The sequence below is a fragment of the Trachemys scripta genome, chromosome 2 (genome assembly GCF_013100865.1).
Source record: "Trachemys scripta elegans isolate TJP31775 chromosome 2, CAS_Tse_1.0, whole genome shotgun sequence".
In the NCBI taxonomy this organism is placed as follows: domain Eukaryota; kingdom Metazoa; phylum Chordata; order Testudines; family Emydidae; genus Trachemys; species Trachemys scripta.
The window spans coordinates 210,113,302-210,140,606 of record NC_048299.1 but is presented as its reverse complement, the minus strand read 5'-3'; the positions used below and the strand labels follow the sequence as shown (position 1 = coordinate 210,140,606).

General features: G+C 46.0%; 1 protein-coding gene across 3 annotated transcripts in view; it reads left to right on the top strand.

The window, feature by feature from the left end:
* NOL4 (nucleolar protein 4) overlaps window positions 1–27,305 on the top strand; it is a 248,946-nt gene that overhangs the window by 63,348 nt on the left and 158,293 nt on the right. For all 3 annotated transcript variants that reach the window (XM_034762851.1, XM_034762850.1, XM_034762852.1), the window contains exon 5: window positions 4,778–4,910. In XM_034762851.1, coding sequence (XP_034618742.1) covers window positions 4,778–4,910 — 133 coding nt within the window. The remainder of the gene's footprint in view (window positions 1–4,777; window positions 4,911–27,305) is intronic.

The window sequence follows — 27,305 nt, the reverse complement described above, 5'->3', positions numbered from 1 at the left end:
CTGGGATGACGAGCAGTGGCTGCAGAACTTTCGGATGAGAAAAGCCACTTTCATGGGACTGTGTGAGGAGCTCGCCCCCACCCTGCGGTGCAAGGACACGAGATTGAGAACTGCCCTGCCAGTGGAGAAGCGGGTGGCTATTGCAATCTGGAAGCTGGCAACTCCAGACAGCTACCGGTTGGTCGCAAACCAGTTTGGAGTGGGAAAGTCGATTGTTGGAATCGTGTTGATGCAAGTTTGCAGGGCCATTAATCGCATCCTACTCAGAAGAACTGTGACTCTGGGTAATGTGCAGGACATAGTGGATGGCTTTGCATAAATGGGGTTCCCTAACTGTGGAGGGGCGATAGATGGGATGCACATTCCTATTCTGGCACCATCCCACCTAGGATCCGAGTATGTTAATCGGAAGGGGTATTTCTCTATGGTTCTCCAGGTGCTTGTGGATCACCGTGGGTGTTTCATTGACATTAACACAGGCTGGCCCGGAAAGGTGCATGATGCACGCATCTTTCGGAACACTTGGCTGTTCAGAAAGATGCAGGCCGGGACTTTTTTCCCCAGAGCAGAAGATCACGGTAGGGGAAGTTGAAATGCCCATTGTGATCCTTGGAGATCCCGCTTACCTGTTAATGCCATGGCTCATGAAACCCTACACAGGGAGCCTTGACAGCAGCAAGGAACGGTTCAACTACAGGCTGAGCCGGTACTGAATGATTGTGGAGTGTGCCTTTGGCCGTCTAAAGGCCCGCTGGCGATCTCTGTATGGGAAGCTGGACTTAGCTGAAAACAGCATTCCCATGGTTATATCCGCATGCTGTGCCCTCCATAATATTTGTGAAGGGAAGGGTAAAAGCTTCACTCAGGCATGGACCTCTGAGGTTCAACACCTGGAGGCTGAATTTGCACAGCCAGAGAGCAGGGCTATTACAGGGGCCCAGCGCGGGGCTGCAAGGATTAGGGATGCCTTGAGGGAGCAATTTGAGGCTGAAAACCAGCAGTGATATCTCCTGCACGGGAGTGAAGTGCAGTAGTTCCAATCTTTAGGAATCAGTGTTTGCTAAGCAGACAAGCAGACTTGCGGTGCCTGTTTATTTCCTGGGCTAAGGAGTCTTTTACTTTATGCAATAATAAGGAATGTTTTCAAAGCCAAAAAATCCATTTATTGAAAAGAAACAAGGGGGTGGAGTGGGGAATGGTACAGTCACAGATTCGCGTATATCCTGTCTGGTGTGCTGTGCAGTGAGTGTTGCACTTCAGGATAGCTATACTGCATGGTGATGGGGGTTGAGTGCAGAGGGTAAGGGTCGTGGTTTTCAGGGCTGGGTGGTGAAGATAGTAGTGTTGGAGGCAGCTGGTGGTGTGAAGAACATGGAAGTTGGGGAAAGTGGGTTGGAGGTGACAGTGGGGCACAATGGAAAGAGTTTTGGGACTAGGGCTGTGGGGGGTGGGAGGGTGGCGTTTGTGGTACTGCTCCTTCTGCATGGCTATGAGCTCCTGGATAGCGTCTGCTTGGCGCTCCAGGATGCTTATGAGCTGATCCGTGCTTTACTGCCAGTGCTTTGTGCTTTGCCACCGGTGCTCTGCGTTTTCCTGGCGGATCCTGCTTTCTCTCTCCCTCCAGTTCTGTGCTTTCTCATTCTCTTTAATAGATTGCTGCATCACTTCTTGCAGCATGTCTTTTTTGCTTTTTCGTGATCTCTTCCTGAATCTTTGCAGTCTCTGAGCAGGCGATAAGAGGGACGGCTGAGGTCTCAAGGTTGATGCAGCTGTATAGGCAAAATGCAACATTTAACAGAGGCAGCATTGTTTATACCAGACAGATTAATGATTTCCCCCGCACTTAAGGAGTAGAAAACACACAGGGTCTACACAATAGCATAATTTTCCCGTCCGAAACAGAGCACACATATCCCACGGGAGCCTCAAAATGGTGAGAAAGGGGGACTGACTGTTTCAGGGCTGCACCGTCCTCTGGGTTTCTGTGCCTTGGGGAGAGCCAACAGCTTCAGGAGGCACCTACACTGAACACTGTCCCAACATTTTCCGCAGGAGTTCGTCCTGGATGATATCTCGCTGCTGAGGGTGACCTGGGAAGCAAGGGAGGGTCTTCTACTGCAATGTGGCTTCCGCCCTGGCCTATATGCAGCTTGCCTGTGTGCAGCAATGTTCCCCCTGCCCCTCGCGGCACAGTGGCACGGACACGTTAGCCTGGCTGGGACAAGGACCACGGTGGATCTCCCGATAAAGCTGTGTAAGCGCATTGCACACGTTCTGGATGAGACATTCGAGGAGATTACCGAGGCCGATTACCACATCAATTGATAAACCACATCAATGCACTATTCCGCATCTAGGCATGTATGCCTAACCCTCCTCTCCCAAAGAGCCCGCACCAAAAAAATTCCTTCCCGAAATAAAAAACGCTTACCGGGAACCTGCTCTTCTGTTTGTCCTCCACCAAGTACCGGCCACTGCGACTGGCTACCTTCCTCCTGGCTCGAGAAGAGCTCCTGGCTGCATGGCTCCAGGGATTCCAGGGTGTCTCCATCCGGCCCACCACCCTCACTCCCGTTTTTCTCCTCTTCCTCCCCCCACACCGGCTCTGAAGTGTCCATGGTGATGCTCGGAGTGGAGGTGGGGTTAACTCCAAGTATTGCATCCAGCTCTTTGTAGAAGCAGCAGGTCGCGGGGGGGAGCACCCGAGTGGCCATTTGCGTTGCGGGCTTTGCAGTAGGCACTCCGCAGCTCCTTCACTTTAATCCTGCACTGCAGGGCATCCTGGTCATGGCCCCTTTCCATCATGTCCTCTGATACCTTCCCGAAGGTATCGTAATTCCTACGGCTGGAGCGCAGCTGGGACTGCATAGCTTCCTCCCCGCAAACACTGATGAGGTCCAGCAACTCTCCATTGCTCCATGCTGGGGCTCGCTTGGCACATGGAGGCATGGTCACCTGGAAAGATTCGCTGATAGCACTCCACACCACGCCTGGCTGAGCAAACAGGAAGGGGATTTTTAAAATTCCCGGAGAATGTAAAGAGCGGATCACATGGTTGGTTACCTGAGGCCAGGGCAGTAGAGTTTGAACTGATGACCAGAGTGGCTAGAACAGGCATTGTGGGATACTGCCAAATACTTCTGGAGGCCAGTCACAGCGCATTGGGCGGCCACACTGGTGCCGCACCACTGCAGCGGCAGCGCAATACACGCTATTCCTCTCGGGGATGTAGAGTACATGTAGCGCTGCAACCACCGAGATACAGCGCTGCAAATGCCTTGACAGTGTGCACGGGGAGTGAGTTACAGCGCTGGGGGAGCCTTTACAGCGCTGTGACTCGCAAGTGTAGTATCGGAGCAACTCCCACATTAATGAGATTGCCTCGCCCCGGTGCCCTTTGTGGCGGTTCTGGCTCTTTCCCCTGTTCAAGTTGTAGAAAGCTTTGCTTGGGGTGGGGTGTTTTGTTTATTGTAATCCAAGGACTGAGTCTGTCATTAACACCTGTGTCGAGGTACAAGGGGGAGTCTTCCAGCACCCTCTCCCCACTTGGACACCTGTCCGGGATTAGGAACAGCCTAGCCCTTTACCTGTCCAATTGAGCAATTAGTGACACTGGTTCTAGGGAAACATTCTCCCCCGCTACTAAAGAAATATCAATATTGTCCAGAAAAATCATCGAGACAAAAGAGAAAGGAGTTCATTCGGGGACCAGGTGAAAAGAAAATAATAACGATATTAATCTCCATCCAGACCAGTTCATTAACAACTAATTCTAGCATTAGCTGAACTTTTCTAAATCATTCATGGTTACTAACAAACAAAAAAATTAAAATGCAGTCCATTGCCTGCTACTTAAAATTCAGTGTTTCGAAAAGAGAAAATGAATATGCCTCATTTTCTTCATAAAGCATTTAAAACTCTTCTTCAGTGGATACTGTTTCATCAGCCTTATTGCTTTTTGGGTTTTCTCTAAAGCTCTTGTTGCTAAAAGACAAGCCTTTGGAAATGTTACTATATTCTTAAAAGAGACTGCAGAAATGTCATGGGGGCTTTCCATATTTGTCTCTCATTGACTTCCAGCTCAAACTCCAAACCCTGCAAACACTTATGAACATGCTTAACTTTAAGCACAGGTGTCGAGTCATTGACTTCAGTGGGACTATTAATGTGAGCTCACACATCATCATCAATAATAAAGATTCTGTAATCAGAATTAGTAGTTAAGAATTATACTGAAGATGTGTGAGCCAGAATAAAATCCATCTCACTCTCCAACAATTATATTAGCTAGTTTTGCCTTTGATTTCATTGTGAACAAGACTGGGTCAGGGGGGAGTAAGCAGATGCCAGTTTTGACTTCAGTGAGGCCAGAATTTCATTATAAAGTCACATATTGTCAGTGGCACCACTCATTCAGGTAAGGTGAGCAATTCAAGCACAAAAAATGGAGAACTGTCCTGTTCCACCGAGATTTAATAGCCAAAAGTTTTCAGACTACTAATACTTTGCTTGTACGAAATAGTCTAGAGAACACTTACTAATATTTGTATTATCATAATTAATTAAACCTGAACTGCACTTGTCAAATAAATGATCATAGTACATTTTGTAATGCATTATCCTTGATCTTCTTATGTTTGTTTCCTTACTCACTAATTCACCAAGGGTCCCCTAGTCATTAGTATGAATTAGCAAGATAGATTAGCATGAACATCATATTTGAAAGTTATCTTGACTTTTTCTAATGCAACTGAAACATGAAATTTTAAATTTGCAGGATGAAAGTTCCATAGAAAGTGATGAGTTTGATATGAGTGACTCCACCAGGATGTCGGCTGTGAACTCTGATCTCAGTTCTAATCTTGAAGAAAGAATGCAAAGTCCTCAGAATCTTCAGAGCCAGCAAGATGGTAAGCTTTTTAATAACTAGATTATAATAATAGTATGTTCGTCCCTCTTTTGTGCATTATCTTCATTCAGAACCTGCCATGTCCTTTACTTGAGAATCTATTTTAATAGGCAACTTGAGACATAGATTCACTTTGTCTCAACACACGGTGACAGGGTTTAATTTTTTGCCTGCTAATTGTTGCTTACAAGTAGGCACTTTTACACCACAGCATGCTGGGTTTTTTATATTATTAAATATATAGTGTGTCCACACATGGTATAAGGGGAAGTAAAATCCCTGCAACGCTTCACCTGTGCGTGGCTATCTAGACATTGGGTCCAGGAATGGAGAGACAAGGGGTACTGCATGGCTGCCTACTCTTCCCTCACCTGGAATCTTAGTTCTGAGCACCAGTCTACCACCCTCCAGCAGCAAGGGGGAAGGAGATAGGGAACTGTGGCTGTCTGCACTACACATGCTTCCCTGGGCTGATTCTGGGCTGCAATGGACTGAGTTGTGTGCTGGGACACAATCTAGCCCATAGTTATGGTGGATACTCTCTTTATATACAATCACCGGTTATACCTTATTTCTGTGGAGATTGCTTTTGTGCTACCCCCCCCCCCCACCGCCCCAAAGACCACAACAAAATCCACTCTGAAAATATAGCTCAATCTTTGTTATATAAAAAACCTAAACAGATGGGAGAACTAAAGAATTAGTGTAAGCCAGACAAAGAGTATACACTGAAACAATGTATGTCTTTAGCTTTGTAGATATGAGATTTACTTGATGAAATGATTCAGATTTCAGGACTGTTGCTTAAAGCAGTGATGTCAAACATGACCTGTGGGCTGGATGTAGCCCACTTGGTGCATTTATTTTGCCCAACAGAAGTAGTCACGATCCAGAAACTAAGCTTTTGTTAAAAATAAAAAGTAAGTTTCTAGCCCTTGTGATTGTGAAGAAAATATTCCACACAAGAAGAGAGTATAAATCAATACAGCAACATCTTTCTGGGTCTGCAAACAGCTTCAGACAATGGCTCAGAGTATGAACTCCCCCATTCCTTAGTTATCTTATTGGAGTGTAGTCTCCAAAGTCCAGTGAAGACACATAAGTGTCAATATTAACTATTTAATCACTGATCATTTTAGTGGATGGAATGGGGGTAGGGATGGAAATGAAAAACAACGGGTTGAGAATTGGGAGTTGCTCCAGGGAAGGAAATGCAGAAGGAAGAATGGAGGAGACACACAAAGACAGGGAAGAAGGAGAGAAACAAAGAAAGAAGAATGATGAAGAAAGAGAAACAAAGGGTAGAACTAGTGGTGATGTAAAGGTGAAGCTTTAGTTATTAAAATTTAGTTACTACATGAAGCGAGAATTCTGCCCTGGATCTCTGCACAAACCGGTCATTGACTTCAGTGGAAATTCTGCTTTGGATTGGGGGTCTGGATTATAAATTTATTCTTTGGACTACTGATCATAATAAAAAATTAGCTTGGGCTGTGGGCGAGTGGAAGACTAATTTGTGCCACCACAGTCTCCTCTTTGGAAAGACTTCCTAGCATTGGTAACACTTTGCAAACCTGTAACCATAGGTTAATCAAGCTCTGGGTCTAGTGTGTGTGTACATGTGTGTAATCTGTTCTATTGATATTTATAGATATCACCACCATTGTGGAATCTGAGTCTCTTGGGAGACACGTCCTGATTCACTACTGTGTTACTCCAGTTATATGCTGGTGTAATTCAACTGAAATCATGGTGTTACATCAGTATACACTGGAGTGATGCAGTGGTGAAGCAGGCCCTATCACTAAATGTGAAGCATAGGATTTGCAGGGCAATTGTCTTTCACCCTAACAGTTTAGTGTATTAAATCAGTGATACTCACACTGAGGCTCAGGGGTTGCAAATGGCTTTTTAATGAGTCTCCTGAGGCTCTTTGCAGCACATGACATTAAAACAGTGCGATATAGTTATTAACCAAATCAGGATGCTTTTATTATTAGCCAATTTTAGTTGATAAAATAATATTTGGTCAGAATAGCCAAGAATATATAAACAATGAAGTCACTCTACTGTGGCTCCTTTGGATAATGTTGATCGGTAATTGGGCTCCTGAACCATTGAGGTCTGAGTGTCACTGTATTAGACCATGATTCCACGATTGTAAATATAGTTCCACCTCTTCATTAACATAATATTCAGTTAGGGGCCCAATGCTGTGAGCTGCAGAAAGCATGCTGGAAGAATTGTGACTTAAGGATGTTCATGGTCTTCTAGTGCATTCTGTGCACCTTCCATGATCAAGCTGTTTGAATTTAAACACTGCAAGGATGAATACAAGATGCATATGAAGGGTAAAAATCATGCTATTTTGCTGGGCCCAAGCAAGGCCCTCTACATATTTGGAAGCTTCCTGGTAGCTATGCACCGAGCTGGGAAGAGCGTAGGCAGATCAGCTACATGCTGTGGCCTCTGGAAAGCACACAGGAGTCTGTGCCAGTTCATAGTGCTGAGTGAGGATTGCACAAGGGGTCACAATTCAGACATGCAAATCCTCCCATAAGGTCAGCAGCAATTATTTCATCAATAGTCACCCCCTGATTGCCTTCCAGCCCTGTGCCTTGCCTAGGGACTGAGGATAAATTCCATTCCCCAGCCTGCATGCTGTTCTCCACACAAAGCCCTTTTACTCAAGCTTTATGGAGGGGAGGTGGAGGAGAGATGAATTTCACCTATAGCACCCCATCCACAATGATATCATTAAGGGCAGTTCTCACTGCAAAATAGACTTCAGATATTTTTAAACAATAGGGACTTGATTAACACTTGCTGGTGAAAGGGATAAAATAGCACCCCAAGCACCTGTACCTGCAACCATTGGGAAGCAGCTGGGAGACAGTTTGCAATCAAATCATTCCCCGGCTCCCCTGGCCATATCCCCTTCTGGGGCAGCCCCAGTTGGTTGGTCTCCTAGTGGAGTAGAGTGTATATAAGGCAGCCACAGGAGCTAGCTGGTTAACAGGATTGCAAACTACTTAACTGCCCCACCTACTTTCTGTAAGTCTAGTTCTATGTCTCTCTGGCCGCTTCCTAGTCCCTTGTTCTAAGCTGATTCTTTGTGAGAGACCCTATTTATCACTTACCTGCAGGCAGAGCTCTAGCCAAACAGCTGAGCTTTGTTTGTCTGATCCCTGATGCTGCTCTGGGGACTCTGATATTATCAGACCAGACCCATCAGCCCTTGCCTCAGATCATAGATTGAAGGCAGGGTTTGTAAACATCTTTAGTCTGTCTAAAAGAGGAGTCTGTGTGCTTTTAATTGGGAGTTACTAGATTTTAAAGCTCTTCAAAGCTTTTAAAGTGGGGTTTGTTGTGAAAGCTGTCCTTTAAATGCCTCCGTTAAGAGGATAACAAGAGCTGCATGGAGAAACAAAGTTCTTCTGTTGACCTGCTATTAGCAGGAGTTAGAACCTTGTGCCAAACTGCTGAGTAAATTCTGCAGACTCATTGTAGCAACTCACCTCTCCCAGAATAAGAGAAAGGGATGGGTGGGGAAGCTTCTGCAGAGGAAAGTAGGGACTCATTTGGGTAGGTCCCTAGAAACTGGTGTGAATTTAATGTTTTGCTACTATTATTTGAGTTACCAATAAAGGCAATCATCAGGAGGGGGATAAAATGGACCACTTTGTTTTAACTGGAATAAGATGGAAGCTATAGCTATTCACAGTACTGTTTCCTATACTAAAACATACCAAAATGAGTTAAGACCTCTTTTGACTTTGTGCTTTGTCTGCACACTTAACTTTAAAGCTAGCACTATTTTTTAAAAGTTCTTTAAAGTATATAACTTTCCCCTACAGACATTTTCATTATTATATGAAACCTGTAGAGCTGTTTACAGTTAAAATTAAAAATGTCATGATTAAACTTTAGCCAGAAACTCTGTTGATACAAAGATATTAATAAGGGTCTAATACTTGATTTAATTTTTTTTTTATATTGGAGCATTTGTAGTATATAGGAATGGGGTAGATTTCTTTAAATAGCTTGAGAGTCCTCTCCTGGTGCTCACTTTGTTCTTTGTAGCAGCAAGTTGCTAGGTTTCACACATTGTGTATATTTACTAAATATGGCTATTTGTATCCTACCATTCCCCTGTGGTTCCTTCCAATTGTTTATTTAAAGAGCAAAAGACACAACCATATTCCCCTTTTTGTTTCAAAAGGTGTGACATTAACTCCTGTGAAACACAGTGTTGGCTAATTCAGTTAAACTATGTATTATTAGAAGTGTTGTCTAACAGTCTGTTATACATACAGTTTTCTTTGTTTTATACTCCAAAATTAGTTCAAGCCAAATTTATAATCCATCTTCCCTGCAATAACAGGTGAGCTACAGTAATTCCTTGAGCTCTTCACTTTGTCCTGATGAAGCCTGGAAGACCTTTGATTTTAAAAATCAGCTCAAAATTTTTCTTTTCCTCAGTAACATTAAGCAAAGCATGATGGGGCAAACACCAGGCAGAAGATGAGTCTAGAACAAATGGATGAATGGGCACACTGTACTACAGGATGTTTTTTCACCATAGTTGCATACATTTCAGGTCTGACTCTGACATTGCTGAGCACTGGGAGTTATGATGAAGTCACTGAGGTCGAAGCAAATTCTCAGCACTAGGCTTATAATGAGCTTTTTGCTGTAAGTGAACCAGATACAGAACTCCCAGTGAGTTCAACATATAGCACAGGTCAAGGATCAGGTCCAGGATTATATTAGTCATTAGCTGACAACACAGCTTTATTTTTAACTCAGACACAAAGTTTGTACAGAACTGTTCATGATGAACAAGGTGTGAGAGGGGCTGAACACCGCTGGTCAGGTAGGAAAGCTTCTCAGATCCAGTGGCTTAAGGGAAGTGCTCAAAACCTTAAAGGACTGGGCTCAAATATTTTGCAGCATTTTCTTGATGTATGAATCTGAGTTTTTAGAATTCAAAAAAATAAATCAGTGAACTATTAAAATGGCATTTTTAATGTGTAAGGGATACTGGGAGTTTAGTAAATCAAAGTTATAGCACACTAAAAAGAAAGTAGTCTGTTAACGTGTTCCTTATTTTTTTGTCAGTTATACTACATTTGCTATACATAAAACCTTCATTTACGTACCTTCCAAAATCCTATTTTAGGTATGTTTTTGGATTTACTACTACTTGATTAGTTTTATTTTGTAATCTGCATAGTACAGTGAGTACAGCTGCAATACTGTGAATGTCATTTATGCCTAGTTTAGCAGATATATTAAACACAGTTTTAAACTTAAACAGATGTTTTGAGCAAATTAGTCTCCGCTTCTGTTTAGTGTAGGGAGTCTTGACTGAATAAGGACTGCAGGATGTGGCCCTATAGATGTAGAAAGAACAGGGACACAATACACCATTCTAAAATTTCATGGAGACTATTGCAATTTGTACATTAACTAGGGGATTGACTCCTGTTATGTACTGAGTCCTTGAATCTCACTGAAGTCAATGGAGAATAGAAGTACTTGAGCAGATTCTCATTTTTACATGGCAAAGAATTCTAGTATGATAAGATGCTAGAATTTCTAGGTGATGTCTAATCCAAGATATTCATGCACTTCATGGCAGTGTCAAGAAAAGTTAGTAATATAAGAATATCAATAAGAAGACCTTGTGAGTTGCGTTTAATTATCTTAGTCCAGTTCCTATTAGACATCTGGCCATATCACAAAAAGCCACCATCAAAATTGGCATTAAATGGCAGCTTTGGTAATCTCAGCTGCAGGAGTAAAATCCCAAGGACCCTTGCCTGAAAGATTATCTCAAAGATGAGGGCTGAGGCAAACAGGCCGGGCATCATAGAATATCAGGGTTGGAAGGGACCTCAGGAGGTCATCTAGTCCAACCCCCTGCTCAAAGCAGGACCAATCCCCAACTAAATCCTCCCAGCCAGGGCTTGGTCAAGCCTGACCTTAGAAACATCTAAGGAAGGTGATTCTACCACCTCCCTAGGTAACCCATTCCAGTGCTTCACCCCCCTCCTAGTGAAAAAGTCCCTAGTCTGTAGCAGTGCATGGGATTCTTCCATCCTAAGTGCAGGACTCTGCACTTGTCCTTGTTGAACCTCAGTTTTCTTTTGGCCCAATCCTCGGATTTGTCTAGGTCCCTCTGTATCCTATCCCTCTCTAGCATATCTACCACTCCCCCCAGTTTAGTGTGATCTGCAGACTTGCTGAGGGTGCAATCCATGCCATCCTCCAGATCATTAAAGAAGATATTGAACAAAACCAGCCCTAGGACCGACCCTTGAGGAAGCTCATCTCTGAGGATCATAAGGAAGCTCTCTGCTTCTGTGTGGTATCTGTTCTGGGGCTGTCAATCTGCCACCTTTTGCAAGCACTAAATTCACTTTTGAATAAAGAGAAGGAATAGATTGTTCACTTGTATATGGTTCTGAAGAAGCCATGGGCTGAATTGATGAGAAATTGAAATGTTATCTTATGCATGTCAACGTTGGTAACCAAGCATACCTGGCCCTCCCGGTTCCTGCCTCTGCTAGGCTCAGATAAAGTCACTCAGAGATCCTCAGGTTCTGAAACCATGGGTGCTTTTATTTACAAGTTTGTGCTCCCACCAACTTCTCACCATACAGCATATGCAGCTCTGGGTTCTTTGTGTCTGAACCCAGGAGGGAAGGGCTTTCTTCCTGCCTGCACTCCCTTGCTGTCCTCCATCCCACCACTCTGACTTCCTTCTTCCCAGCCTCTTGCATAGCCCTGGGCTAATTGGGCTGGCAGCTGGCTCTCATTCCCCAATTAGGGTAGGTTCTTTCCAGCCAGCTCCATTTTATTCACTTAAATGCTGCTGGCATGGCACAGCACAGGGCTGATTCTGCAGTCATCCTGCTCAGCAACCTGTCACACACCTCCCCCCTCCAACTGCCAGGTTTGCCCATCCGCATCCTCTTCTCCCCCTGCCAGGCAGGGTCCTCCAGGGGAGCCCTCTGCTATCTTTCCTGTGACCCACTGGGTCCTCCTTGAGGGGTTCTGCCATCCCCCATCAAATTGCATGGGGGCTAGGTAACCCCGTAGTTCTGCCACTAACCAGAGGTCCTCACACCAGTCACATCCCCAGGTGTGTCCCCCTTCCCTTTCTGCCTTTGACCCCACCAAGGGTTCGGGGTCAATTGTAGCTCTCCCCTGGACACCCAGGCCTGCACATTCCCCAGGCCCGTTAAGCGGGTCCTGAGCCTGGTATTCTGAGGGTCCCCTTGTGGGGAGTTCCGTTGAGCCTTTTGGCTCCCCGACAGGCCCTGGGGTGCATGCCTGCTCCTGCCTTTGTTCCTCCTGTCCTGCCCGGGCTCTGTCTAGGGTTATTGTCTTCAGGGATCCTCTCCCCCTTTCTTGGGGGGGGGGGGGCGGTGACCCCCTTTTCCATCATTGATTTCCTCCCTTTTTGGGAAGGGGTCCCAGTCAGTTCCTACCACCATGGGGTATGGCAGGCCCTTTACTACCCCCACTCGCATCCAACAAACTGGACCCAGACCTCCAGGGCAGCTGGGCACTGCCTCTTATCCCTGTGGATGCACTCCAAATTCAGTTTGGCTCTGGGAATCACCCACTCAGGCTTTACTAGCGCCCTCCTTATGAGAGAGCAGAAGGAGGTAGTGTCCACTAGACCCTGCTGGGGTCTCCTCCTCACCATCAAGGGAATGGTGGACAACTGCCTCCCTTTCTCTGGCTCTCCCATGTTAGTCCACCCGCAGAACTTGGTAAAACAGCGTTCCATGTCTGGACAGTCCCCCTTTTTATGTCCGGGTTGCCCAAACTGACAGACGATTGTCTTGGTCCCCATGGGTGATCCCCAGCTGGTCTCAGATTTCTTCTCAGGACCCTTCATGGTTGGGGGTTCCCTGGTTCTTCTCCCAGTGTCCTCCTCTTTATAGGGGCATCCCTCCTTCCTGGGGAAGTCTGTCTCCATCTACTCCTCTGTCAGTTTCACTGCTGCCTCCACCATATTCAGTTGGTGTCTTTGCCCCCAAACCCTTATTGCCTTGGGGAGGCCATGTAAAAACTGCTCTAAGACAAGCACATCCATAATCTCCCCAACTGTCTAGGCATCAGGCCTCAGCCATTGGGTGGCCCAGTCCATTAATTTCTGGGTGAACGCCTGGGGCCTCAAACCCCCTGTCCACTTTGCCGCCCGGAACCACTGGCGGTATTTTTCAGCAGATAGCCCCAGGACAGCCACCTTCACCGCATCATAGCTTCTGGCCTGCTCCTCACTTAGGGCCATGTAGGCAGCATGGGCTTCACCAGCCAGGCAGGGAGTGAGCTGCAGGGCTCAGGTTGCCCTGTCCTTGCCTGCTCCCATGGCTACCCACTCAAATGTGCCTAGGAAGGCATCGGGATCATCCTCAGGGCCCATTTTACAAAGTCCTAGGTCCAGCCCCCAAATACCGTCCCACACTATGGGACTCACCATTCCCTGGAGGAGCTGCTGCTGTACCCTGGCCTTCTCTTTTATGAAGTCCTGCAGGCTCTTCTGATGCTCTGCCTGCCAGCTGAGTAGGCCTGCTGAAAGGTTTGCATGGCCTTTTGCATCTTTCCTTCACCTGCATTTGCAGGGTCTCCTCCTTCTCTGGGCTGCCAAACTCTTGATCTGGCACAGGATCCCAGACAAGCCCCATGTGTAACCGGGTCCACCTGGCCCTCCTGGCTTCTACCTCTGCTAGGCTCAGATAAAGTCACTCAGAGACCCTTGCATTCCAAAACCACAGGTGCTTTTATTTACAAGTTTGTGCTCCCACCACCTTCTCACCCTACACAGCTCTGGGTTCTGAACCCAGGAGGGAGGGGCTTTCTCCTGGCCTGCACTCCCTCACTCACCTGGACCACCACTCTGGCTTCCTTTTTCCCAACCTCTTATATAGCTCTGGGCTGGCAGCTGGCTCTCATTCCCCAATTAGGACAGGTTCTTTCCAGCCAGCTCCACTTTATTCACTTCAATGGGGCTGGCGGCAGGGGGCTGATTCTGCAGTTCTCCTGGTCAGCACCCTGTCACAACAGGAGAAAAGTTTATTCAGTCAGGAAGAAGGCTATAGTATATCGCTCAATCTGAAAAAAATAATACCTTGTTCACCTAAGCAGAGATTTACTGAATTTGAGAACTTGGTGTATTGCAATAGTATTATTTCACCTCAGTGGAGTTACATCCTGGGGTGAATTTGGCCCATTGGCTTTGCTTAGGTGTAGTTTAGTTTGCACAAATATATTAACTTCAAAAAATACACTAAAACAATCATTAATACCAATACAATTGTAGAAATCAAGTTCCATTGACATTTTGATGACTTCTTTGGAGCAAGTGAATGAAATTCTGCCAGTAACACTGCAATGACTCTTTGGCGCTAATATGATGTCCATGATAATGTACTGTATTAGGAATGTGTAATAGCTCTAAATGTCAATGCAGCTATATTAGGTACTTTTAGTCTTTAACATCACCCTGGAACCCGTGGAGGGTTGAGTGGAATTTTCAATATCAAATATTTTAAAACACCACATTCTGCTGGCATGACAACTGATTTTGCATTGTCATCAGAATGACTCCACAGCTAGGCAAGTATCTGATGCACATTCTTGGGTGGTAGCGAGTAATCTGCTTTTGATATTGTATCTGGTGTGGCTCCAACCTGTGGTGAGATTAGAATAACAGCATATTTCTATCAAGGACACTGCTTTCTCCTCCCATCTTCGTGTCATTAAGTATTTCCCACATCCCAGAGTTCTGCAGGGCCGCCCAGAGGATTCAGGGGGCCTGGGGCAAAGCGGGGGAGCTGCGGCGTTTGTACTCACCCGGCGGCGGTCTGGGTCTTCAGTGGCATTTCGGCGATGGGGGGGCCCTTCAGTCGCTCCGCGTCTTCGGCAGCACTAAAGGGCCCCCCACCGCCGAAGACCTGGACCGCCGCCGGGCTAGGGCTCGCGGGGCCCCTGCAGGGCCTGGGGCAAATTGCCCCACTTGCCCCCTCCTCTGGGTGGCCCTGGAGTTCAGAACTCTACCTTCTGAACACACACAATATCTAGGCAGCCTCAAGAAACAAGAGTGAGATCAGGATTAAGACACGTGCCCCTCGTGGTAATGCAGTGTGTGACAACTTGACTGCTGGGACAGTATACTGTTCATGTGCAGAATTCTCTCTTCTCATTGAAGTGATGCAGGTCTGCAAGCACCTTATGGGTGCATTGTGCTAAAGAACATATCTGCTGTCACTTTTTTGTTTTAATTACTAACTACATATGTTCTCTAATCCTTTTCTTTTTTTAAAGTTCTGTTTTTTTTAAAGTGCCTTTGTTTATACTCTAATTTGCGTTAGAGACTAAAATATTTCTAACCATGAATTATGCATTTAGCAGACTCTGTGCTGCATTCTGACTGGTTCATTGCGACCAGGGAACAATTTCATTTCCCACACCATGCTCCCAGCTGCACAACTGTCACTTTCTATTACTTTTGCCTTGAACAATTGAGGATGGCTTGTAATGACAATAATTGCCTCAAAATTGTTTGTCATGTTTGACTTGTTAGCAACCAACTACTAACTGTTGGTTACAATCAAGTTCTTAGCTGTTGTTGCATAATTACATGAGGGAATATTTTCAACCAATAATAGTTCAAAAATTAAAATTATTCTTACATAAAAACACTAAAATACTTGCTGACACTCCATTCTAGTTAGATCCATCATGTTTGCATGACCCACCCAGTCCCAAGAGTGAAGTTTACCCCTGTATAGAGAACTAGCTCCAAGCCTATATATCTACTTAGTCCCTATTTTCAGGAGTTCAGTGATGCGCTAGCATTGTGCTGAGCCTCTGCTGACAGATGAATTTCACCCAGTAGAAATAACCAATAACTGTCCAAAGGAATTTTTCCCCTTTTCCCTACTCAGTTATTCAACTGAGCCCATTTTCTGTTGATTTCAGTAGAGCAAGCCCTAAAACATCTACTCCACCTTTTTTAGACTGTTGTATTTCAATCCTTCAGATGGTGTTTTTTTTTTCCTTTAAGCCTCAACATTATGGAGGTGGTTTGGTCTTGGATATGGCTTTACCTTCCAGTGGATCAGTGTTACTCAATTCCTCTTTTGGATCTGCACTGGTAGACTTCATAGGGAATTGCACATACATGTTGACTAAATTTGACCACCTCTTCCAGTACAGAGGTACAGTATAGGTCGCTGTCTCATGTAACTACTGTTAAAATGTAAGCTAGTGTAGACTATCATTTTACATAAATGTGAATCATAGCGTAGACTAATGTAGTGAAAATATCTAAGCCCATTTTTACTTTAATAAAAGGGATGTAAAGCAATATGCTTAATAGAAAATTAAATTTAGCAGTTCTTTGCTATTCTGATTTTTATTTAAAGAAGCTATTAAAATGGTTGTTTTTTCTGAACACCAAATTCCCTAGTGACATCAGGCTGTCTTGTGAAAGACTGGGGTTTGTTTGTTATGGTAGTTTAAAGCATTTTTCATTTGATAGACTCTTCTATGATGCTAAGAAGTTTAATATGTAGAGTCATTTGCTAACCATAAACAAGTACTTTGCCTATGAAAAGAAGAGTGGCTCTTTTCAGCATTAAAGTATTTTGTAATATTTGCTATGCTGGAACATAAGTGGTTGTGTTTTTTACCTGAGATGTGAGAAGCAATATTTTCAAACAGAACTTACCTGATATTGGAAAAATGGCAATTGTTGCATTCATTATTCTGTGCTAAGGCAGCTAATGCTGATGAATCTCTTTTAGAAAGACTCCTCCTCTACATGGCAGTTGATCTATAAATAATAATCTGGAGAACTAACAGGCACCTTGTAAGTAGAGGAAAGCAAGTGGATAATTAGGAAATAATGTTCCTGTTAAGTGCAGGGAATTCTAATTGCTGAGTTTTCTTAGTATTCTCAGCTTTCTGCTTTGTTATAAGGAGAAATGCAATAGGAGCATGATCCAAAGCAAACTGAAGTCAGTTCCATTTCCATTGACTGCCAGGGACTCTGGATCTGGCATTAAGGGTAAATCTATGCTGAAAATGAAAGTGTGATTGCAGCGTGGGAAGGCCCAGACCCATGCTAGCTTTAATCTAGCTAGTGTTACTCCTGGGGAAATTCTGTGCCAAAAAAATAATAATTCTGCACACAATATTTTAAACTTCTGCACATTTTGTCAAAATAACATAATATAATCATGCTGGTTTCAATTATTTTGGTAATTTATTTCAACTACAATACAATGGATGAAGAATGAGAGTTGGGGGGAGCATTGGAGGAAATCCTAAAACCTCCATTGTCTAATAGTAAGGTAGTGAGGTTTGAACCTTTATTTCTAGTTATTAGTCAACAAATATATGCAGTCACATGCTCAGTGTTACATCACAGGCAACTGAAGAGCAAGTGAGGGCTTGGAATCAAACTCACAATTTGTATTCGCTACTGACAATCTCCAGAAAGGTCAGTAGCAAACAGTTTATGGAGCATATTTTGATAGGAAATGTTTTCAGTCCAAAAACTTAGACCAGTTCTAATCACTAAAGCACCATAAGCATATGTAAGCCATATTGTCTTTTACAGTAAGACACCTTTACACCACTCTGGCAATGTAAAGTAGCCTGAAAACTTTTACACCTGTTTTATACTTCTGGGGGAGTGCACAAAGACAATGGGAACAATTCACTAAGCAGGCAGGCTGCGACATTCTGTTCTGCCTGGGGGGACAGAGCCTGCCCTACGCCTACTTCCTCAGAAATACCCCAAATCCCTGCCCCTCCACGCCGAGCATGCCGCTCGGGGTCGGCTACCCCCGGGCTACTTCCAAGTTCCCCCTCAGGGCCTACCTTGTCCGTGGCACCGGGCCCAGTCCAGTCCATCAGCACGGGTTCCTCCCGGCCAGGGCTTGGTGGCAGGTCCGGCAGCTCCTCGGGGAAGTCCGGTGTGGACTCAGGCGGCTCCTCCGGGTAACAGCAGGGGCGGAAGGGCCCTGGTGGCGTCTCGCCTTCGGGGTTGGTGTGGGGGAGTTACAACGGCTCCTCCCAATGATGGGAGCAGATGGGCTCCGGTGGTTCCTCCTCGTAGTGGGCTCGGGGCAGCTCCGGCCAGTTAGAGCCACGGCCCCGGGCCTCGGAGGTCTCCCGTCCGTGAGCTCTCGGCCGCACGTCTGCTCCCTGTGGTGGCTGGGGCCTCACTGAGCTCTGGCGGCCGGCTTTTATACTTCCTGTCCCGCCCCTTGACTTCCGGAGGGTGGGAACAGGCGTCGGTGGCTCTGCCCACTTGGGTATCTGTAAGGGCACTCCCTCTGCTGGGCAGGAGGGGAGCCACACCAACTCACTACAAACTCATATACCTATCTTGGCCCCAGCACCAGGGTACCCAGTACATAAACCCCAGGGGTTACTTTTCAATGGTGCTGAAGCACTGGTGGATCACAGGGGATGTTTCACCAACATCAACGTGGGCTGGCCAGGAAGGGTTCATGACGCTCGCGTCTTCAGGAATACTACTCTGTTTAAATGGCTGCAGCAAGGGACTTACTTCCCGGACCAGAAAATAACCATTGGGGATGTTGAAATGCCTATAGTTATCCTTGGGGACCCAGCCTACGCCTTAATGCCATGGCTCATGAAGCCATACATAGGCAGCCTGGACAGGAGTCAGGAGCTGTTCAACTACAGGCTGACCAAGTGCCGAATGGTGGTGGAATGTGCATTTGGCCGTTTAAAAGGTCGCTGGTGCACTTTATTGACTCACTCAGAACTCAGCCAAACCAATATCCCCATTGTTATTGCTGCTTGCTGTGTGCTCCACAATCTCTGTGAGAGTAAGGGGGAGACCTTTATGGCGGGGTGGGAGGCTGAGGCAAATCGCCTGGCTGCTGATTACGCGCAGCCAGACACTAGGGCGATTAGAAGAGCACACCAGGAAGCACGGCACATCTGAGAAGCTTTGAAAACCAGTTTCATGACTGGCCAGGCTACCGTGTGAAAGTTCTGTTTGTTTCTCCTTGATGAAAACCCGCCCCCTTTATTGACTCATTCTCTGTAGGCAACCCACCCTCCTCCTTCGATCACAGCTTGCTTTCAAAGGAAATAAAGTCACTATCATTTAAAAATCATGTATTCTTTATTAATTGATTATAAAAAGAGGGAGAGAACTGAGAAGGTAGCCTGGGTGGGGTTTGGGAGGAGGATCGGAGGGAAGGAAAAGCCCACTAAAAAAAGGTTAAAATAATGACAGCCTTTTTGCTTGGGCTGTCCACTGGGGTGGAATGGGAGGGTGCACGGAGCCTCCCCCCCGCGTTCTGACATGTCTGGATGAGGAGGCTATGGAACATGGTGAGGGGGGAGGGTGGTTATACAGGGGCTGCAGCGGCAGTCTGTGATCCTGCTGCCATTCCTGAAGCTCCACCAGACGCCGGAGCATATCTGTTTGCTCATGCAGCAGCCCCAGCGTTGCATCCTGCCTCCTCTGATCTTCCTGCCGCCACCTCTCATCTCGAGCATCTCTCCTCTCCTCACGTTGGTCCCTCATATCCTCACATTGGTCCCTCCTGTCCTCACGTTCACTGGCATTTTTCCTATACTTTGAAACCGTGTCTTTCCACTCATTCAAAGGAGCTCTTTCATTGCGGGTGGATTCCATGATTTCCACGAACATCTCATCTCGCGTCCTCTTTTTCTGATGCCTTATCTGAGATAGCCTTCGGGACAGAGGGGGGAGGCTTGAAAAATTTGCAGCTGCTGGAGGGAGGGAAAAAAGGAGAGAATTTTTTAAAATGTTACATTTTACAGAACAATGCTTATACTCTTTCACGGTGAACAACACTATTCACATTACATAGCACATGTGATTTCTGTGCAAGGTTGCATTTTGCCTCTTAATATTTAGTGCCTGTGACTTTGCTGCTAGAGATCACAGATGCAGGTCCAGGCAACAGAATTAGACTTGCATGCGGCCTTGGTAAGCCATTGTCTTTCAGCTTCTGCGCCCTCCTTTCCCACATACCAAGCAAAGCTCGTTGAGTACTGCGGTTTTCCAAACTAACCCCCCCCATCCAATTCTCTGGGATGATCGCTTTGTCCCTCCCCCCACCGCGTGGCTGGTATCAGGGAAGATCCCTGCTAGCCACATGTGAAAAGCGCCAATCCCCCCCCGCGATTGGCTTACTACAGGGAAGGATTTATTTTCAGCCACAGGCAAACAGCCCAGTAGGAAGGGCCACCTCTGTCCCCTTAATTAAATTCCTGTATTTCAACCAGGTTACCATGAGCGATATCACTCTCCTGAGGATTACACAGCGAGAGAAAGAACGGATGTTGCTTGAATGCTAGCAAACACCAGGACCATATGCTGCCAGGCTTTGTCATGCAATGATACCAGATTACTTGCTACTAGCATGGCGTGGTCAAGTGTCCTACCATGGAGGACGGAATAAGGCTGCACTGCCAGAAACCTTCTGCAAAGGCTTTTGGAGTACCTCCAGGAGAGCTTCATGGAGATGTCCCTGGAGGATTTCCGCACAATCCCCAGACACGTTAACAGACTTTTCCAGTAGCTGTACTGGCCACGAATGCATCCCAAGTTCTCAGGGCAAATTAATCATTAAAAAATGCTTGCTTTTAAACCATGTCTTATATTTTAAAAGGTAAACTCACCTGAGGTCCCTTCCATGGGGTCATGGTCTTGGGTACTGGCTTGGGAGGGTACTTCAGTCAGGCTGAGAAAAAGATCCTGGCTGATGGGGAGAACGGAGTGCTGTGTGCTCTCCGCAAGCTCGTGCTCCTCCTCCTCCTCTTCCCTGTCTGCAGAATCCTCAGGTGTGGCTGATGAGATTACCCCCGCCTCGGAATCCACGGTCAGAGGTGGGGTAGTGGTGGCGGCCCCCCCTAGAACTGCATGCAGCTCAGCGTAGAAGTGGCATGTATGCGGCTCTGACCCGGAGTGACCGTTTGCCTCCTTTGTTTTCTGATAAGCTTGTCTGAGCTCCTTGACTTTCACGTGGCACTGCTCTGAGTCCCTATTGTGGCCTCTCTTCATCATGCCCTTGGAGATTTTTTCAAGTGTTTTGGCATTTCGTCTTTTCGAACGAAGTTCTGCTAGTACTGAATCTTCTCCCCATATAGCGATCAGATCCAGTACCTCCCGTACAGTCCATGCTGGTGCTGCATGGTTACTTGTGCTGATGAGCTCTCTGTGGTCACCTGTGCTCTCCTGTGCTGGGCAAACAGGAAATGAAATTCAAATGTGCGGGGGCTTTTCCTGTCTACCTGGCCAGTGCATCCGAGTTCAGATTGCTGTCCAGAGCGGTCACAATGGTGCACTGTGGGATAGCTCCTGGAAGCCAATACCATCGAATTGCAGCCACACTAACCCTAATTCGAAATGACAATATCAATTTCGGCGCTACTCCGCTCATCAGGGATGAGTACAGAAATCTATTTTAAGAGCCCTTTATTTCGAAAGAAATGGCTTCGTTGTGTGGACGGGTGCAGGGTTAATTCGATTTAACGCTACTAAATTCGAATTAAACTCATAGTGTAGACCAGGCCTCATTGTAGTTGATAGGAATTTTATCAGAGATTTCAATGGGACCAAGACTGGACTATAGTTCTCTAAGTCTAATGGCATAAAAAGAACAATTCAAATAAAATCATATCTGCATGGATCACAACTTTAAGTACACAAAGGGCCAGTCAGGCACACACTCTTCCTGATGTTTTGGACATGAGAGAGAGAATATTATCTTCTCCTTGGGGCTGCAATAATTGTGCTTACACATCAGCATATCCAAATCAGGAAGTTGTTCATATAGTAGGAAGGATACAAAGGTGAATTGCAAATAAAAAAGGCAAGTTAGCATAGCTTTCTGTGCTGAATGCATCTACGTTAGGCTTGCCAACTCTGACTAAAGCTATTCTGAGAGATTTTTTCCCCCCCAACATGATATAGTGTCATTTTCTTAAAATATCCTATTAAAATCTCCTGGATTGCTTTCAGTAGTCACTGGGAGATCGATGCCAATTCTGGGAGACTCCAGGCCAATCCTGGAGGGTTGGCAACCCTATCCACAATTCATGTTGTAGGGGGACATAGGCAACATTCGGGGAGTTTTGTCTGCTTTAGGACAACAGATAATATTTTCAGAAGCATCAAAGTGACTTAGGAGACAAAGTCCCATTTTCAAAAAAGACTTGGATGTGTAGGCATGTTTGAAAATTCTACCCAACGTCACCAGGCCCAAAATACTCAGGGTGAAATTCCAATCCTCTTGAAGTCAATGGCAAAAGCCCCATTGATTTCAATGGAGCCAGCACTTCATCCTTCACACTTTCAGAACAGGTGGTGGGGGATTGAACTGATTCTGGAGAGGCTGATTCTGGGGGCTGTAATTTTGTTTACTCAATTATTAAGCAGTGGAGTTTATTTACAGATAATAATTTTAATTCAGTGACTGAGCTATGTTCTTACCTTACTCCATATTTCTTTCTGCTAGGTTTCTCCAATTAACTACTGGGTTTTAAGTTGTGTGTGCTCTCCATGAACTGTGCAGATGCTTAGCTTCCTGGCTGAGAACACAATCCCTGACTCTCCTTGTGACTCTAATCACAAATTGGAAATTGCATATATTGTTGCATTCCTTGCAAATTTGCCCTGTTTTTAGTTGAAAGGGGGGCTGTTATGAAGTCTGTTAACAAGGAGAGAGAATATTTTTCTGCTTTCTGGATCAGCTACTAAGTTGTATGTACTTTCCTCCTCACTCCGTAAGCATGTGCCTAATAGGCCCATTTGGCTAGTGATTTGGGGAACTGGTGGCAGCATAAATGTTTAAAAGAGGTGTATTGTTGGTCTGAGTCTACGATTAAAGATGACAGCTTTGCCATGTACTCCTCAGTAACTGAAGAAGTAGGGTCCCAAGTTCAGTTTTGAACCCAGGTCTCTTGTTTGGCTTCTGAGAATACTGATTTCCATAGAAACCCCCTTAGAACCCAGTTCTGAAAAGGGGGAGGTACGGAGAGAATGACTTCTTTCCAAGGAGAAATTAATGGCTACCCAGGAAGCTGAGTGCACTCCCTGGCCCTCTACAGGCTGCATGTTTAAATCACTTAGAGGTACCTACCCAACTCCTGTGCAACTGCTCTGCTCTGCCAGTTCTCTGCTCCAATTTTCATCCTACTTAATGGCCTGGCAGGTCTGTAGTGGAATATAGTGCTGGAGGTGCTTGGTGAGTGGGATGTAGGAATCGCTGCAAAATGTTCTCTGTGGCCAATGCACATGAAAACAGGCTATATTACTGAACACCTTTTCCCTCTGTACCCTGGTTGTGTGTGCTTGAGCAGTGTGTAGGATCAGTTCTTAGTAGCCAAATCACTATACTTCATTAAGTATTAAAAAATAGAGTGGAGACAGTGTTTGTTTCGGGGTGGGGTGGGGTATGCAGACATGGAGCTTAAAATCTCCTACCCTGCAAAGTGAATTCTTTTGAATCAAGGTGTGTTCCTTAAAGACATTCTCCCTCCTTCAGGCGGGAGGGATTCTTGGGCCCTGTCTACACTGGCAAGTTTCCGCGCAGTAAAGCAGCTTTCTGTGTTGTAACTGCCGAGGTGTACACGCTGTCAAGACACTTAACGTGCAGAAACTACGCAGTTGCCGCGCTGTAAAAAAATCCCCCCGCCGAGAGACGTACAGCTTTCTGTGCCGGGGATACAGCGCCGCGGTGCCAGTGTAGACACCCTGGCTGATTACAGCGCTGAGATTGGCTTCTGGGAGGTGTCCCACAATGCCTGTTCTTACCTCTCTGGTGATCGGTTTGAACTCTACTGCCCTGCCCTCAGGTGACCAACCATCAATCCCTCCCTGTAAATTCCTTAGGAATTTTGAAAGTCCCCTTCCTGTTTGCTCGGTGATGCGTGCAGTGGTTTCAGCACATCTTTCCAGGTGGCCATGCCTGCTCCACGCACCAGGCAATCCCCTGCTTGGAGCAATGCTGAGCTGCTGGACCTCATCAGCATTTGGGGAGAGGAGGCTGTCCAGTCCCAGGTGCACCTCAGCCATAGGAATTATACCATCTATGGACAGATTTCATGATGCATGACAGAAAGGGGCCATGACCGGGTCAAAGTGAAGGAGCTGCGGAACGCCTACCACAAGGCGCGGGAGGCAAACCACTGCTCTAGTGCTACGCTCATGAGCTGCCGGTTCTACAAAGAGCTGGACGCAATACTTGGTGGCGACTCCACCTCCACTGTGAAGGTCACTGTGGATACTTCGGTGGCTCACGTGCCAGTCGAGAGTGGACCGAGCCAGGAGGAGGAAATCATGGACGAGGATGTGGAGGGGCAGGGGGACCTAGAGGCAGAGGATGACTCGGAGGTCAGAGATGCATGTAGCCAGGAAATCTTCTCTACCCCAGAGGAAGCTAGCCAGTCACAGCTGTCAGATCTTGGCAAAGCACAAACAGGAGAAGAGGCCCCTGGTAAATGGATTTGATTTTGGGAATCACTGAAGCGAGTTGTTGGGGGCAGGAGGGTTGCAGAAAACAGGCTTGTGTCTGTATGATGCGCGTACCACCACATGCCTAGTCTGAGCAGTGGAACAGGCTGTTGATTGACTCCCTCACTTCGCGGGAATCTGCCTCGGAGATCTCCAGGAAACTCTCATGGAGATACTGGGCAATCCGCTGCCGCAAGTTCTTTGGCAGAGCTGCTTTGTTTCTTGCTCCATTAATGGTAACTTTCCCACACAACTCTGCCATCACGGGGGTGGGGAGAGGGAGGAAACGACCATTGCTGCACACAGGCGAGTCGCATAAATGCCAGGACGAAAGTCACAGTCTTGGAGAAGACCCTCCTTTGATTCCCTGCTCACCCTCAGCAGCGAGATATCTTCCATAATGATCACAGCCTGTGGAAAATGTGGGGACAGGAATGATTATCAGGCCCCCCCTACAGTGCTGGCTCTCCCCAAGTGCCCAAGAGCCACGTGCCCAGTGTACAGTAGTGATTTACCCTGCCCCTGTGGCTACTCACCATTTTGGGGGTCTTGTGGCTCATGTGTGCTTGCCTGGGGTCAGCCAATTAGTGCCATGTATGTGAATAGTGGCTGCGTTTTAAATCACTGAATCAGTGTTCTGTGTGTTGCAAACAATGCTGCTTCTGTAAAATGTTGTGTTTTGGTTCACAGATATGACCTTGGGTGCAGCTCTAACAGTTATGGAGTGCCAAGCGGACATGCTCCAGGCGCTACTAGCACTGCAAACCGAGCAGCTCTGTGCCCGCCCTCCCCTGCAGCCACTGTCACAGAACTCCTTCCCGTGCGCCCCCCCCAGAGACTGCCAATACACTCTTATAAACCTCCTGGCTCCAATCTGTACCTGCGGTGGACATCTTGCCATTTATTTGGCTTTGGCTGTTCAACAGGAACAGATAACACATATTTCAAGGGACCATTCAAGATGAAGTGGCCTGTTAACACCCTTCCAGTCATAGGGGGAGGAAAATAAACCTTAGGGTGTGGGTGTTGTAATAAGCCAGTGGTTCTCAAACTTTTTTACTGGTGGTCTCTTTCACATAGCAAGCCTCTGAGTGTGACCCCCCCCTTACAAATTAAAAACACTTTTTTATATATTTAACACCATTATAAATACTAGAGGCAAAGTGGTGTTTGGGGTGGAGGCTGACAACTCACGGCCCCCCCCATGTAATAACCTCCCGACTCCCAAGGGGTCCCAACCCCCAGTTTGAGAACCCCTGTAATAAGCCATAAATTCAGTATCTCTATTCAGTCCCTAACTTTGTAAGATACTAAAAATTGTGGACTGAATAGAGAGGCAGTGAATTTATGGCTTATTACGATCTATGACCCACTAAATCCACCCCAGCTTTTATTCCCCCCTATGACTGGAAAGGTGTTAACAGTCCACTTCACCTTGAATGGTCCTTGAATATGTGTTAACTATGTATGATAAACAATCTATTCCATCTTGTGTTTAGCTGAGACACTCTGAGTACATTTCCCAGATTTGAAGAGCCCTGTGTAAGCTCAAAAGCTTGTGTCTCTCACCAACAGAAGTTGGTCCGATAAAAGATATTCCCTCACCCATCTTGTCTCTCTAATACCCTGGGAGTCACAGGGCTACAACAACACTGCACAGAACAGTGTAAGTTCTTCTAGGGCCTGACATGACCATAATATATGAATGTCAGGCATTCAAAGCTCCTCAGGGGACTGGCCTTAGCTGAGAGATCAGCACTTTCCCTGTGATTGTGACATCTACATTCTCCTGGAATAATAACTTTCAACCAATAGAATGAGGCCTGTAACTATGAGACATAAACCTTGCACAGGAGCTGGACCTCCACTAAGGAGCTCACTTCAGCAAACGATAAAGGACAATGGGCTTCACCACTTTCAGAATTGAATGCAAAACTCAGTGCTGTGGCTGGGTTTTCTCTTAGGCTGTGTCTACACTGCCACTTTTGGCACTAAAACTGGCAGCGCTGTGATGTGGGCAGTGTAATCACGCTCTATCTTCAGGGGAGAGCTCTCCCGGCAATTACAAATAACCACCCCAAACGAGGAGTGGTAGCTTTATCGCCTGGAGTGCAAAAGTTTGAGTGCTGAAAAGCACCAGTATAGACAGTGCTTTATCGCTGGGCGCTGCACTCCTGACGATAAAGCTACCACTCCTCTCGTTCGGCGTGGTTATTTTTTATTGCCAGGAGAGCTCTCCCCCGATGATAGAGCGCGACTACACTGCCCACATCACAGCGCTGCCATGGCCACGTTGTAACATGGGCAGTGTAGATATACCCTTAATTTCTTCAGGCACACCTCACCCATTCCAACAAATAAAACAAAAACTTCTTCAGGGTGGGAAGGAAGACAGATTATTTCTATTTTTAAATACTGTGGGGGGGGCACTCAAAATTATGGCTGTGAGTATCACAAGTACATTTACAGATAAACCATGTACATGTGGAGTATCTTCAGTGGAATTTTCTGTACTTCAGTGTGGATAACTGAGAGTAGAATTTGGCTGTTTTTACTTTTGACAGAAAGATGGTGGGCTTTTTTTTTTTGTACAATAACTTTGTAGTTCAGTTTTTCTACAATAACCAGATTTTCTCAGTTATGTTCTTCTGTGAGATAAATCTAACATACTCATTCAATATTATAGTCAAGAGAACATCTTTTTAACAGTGGAAATCATTACAGGCTAACCTTGTCTCTTTTAAAGATATTTATTATTTTGGGGGAGGGGATAGCTCAGTGGTTTGTGCATTGGCCTGCTAAACACAGGGTTGTGAGTTCAATCCTTGAGGGGGCCAT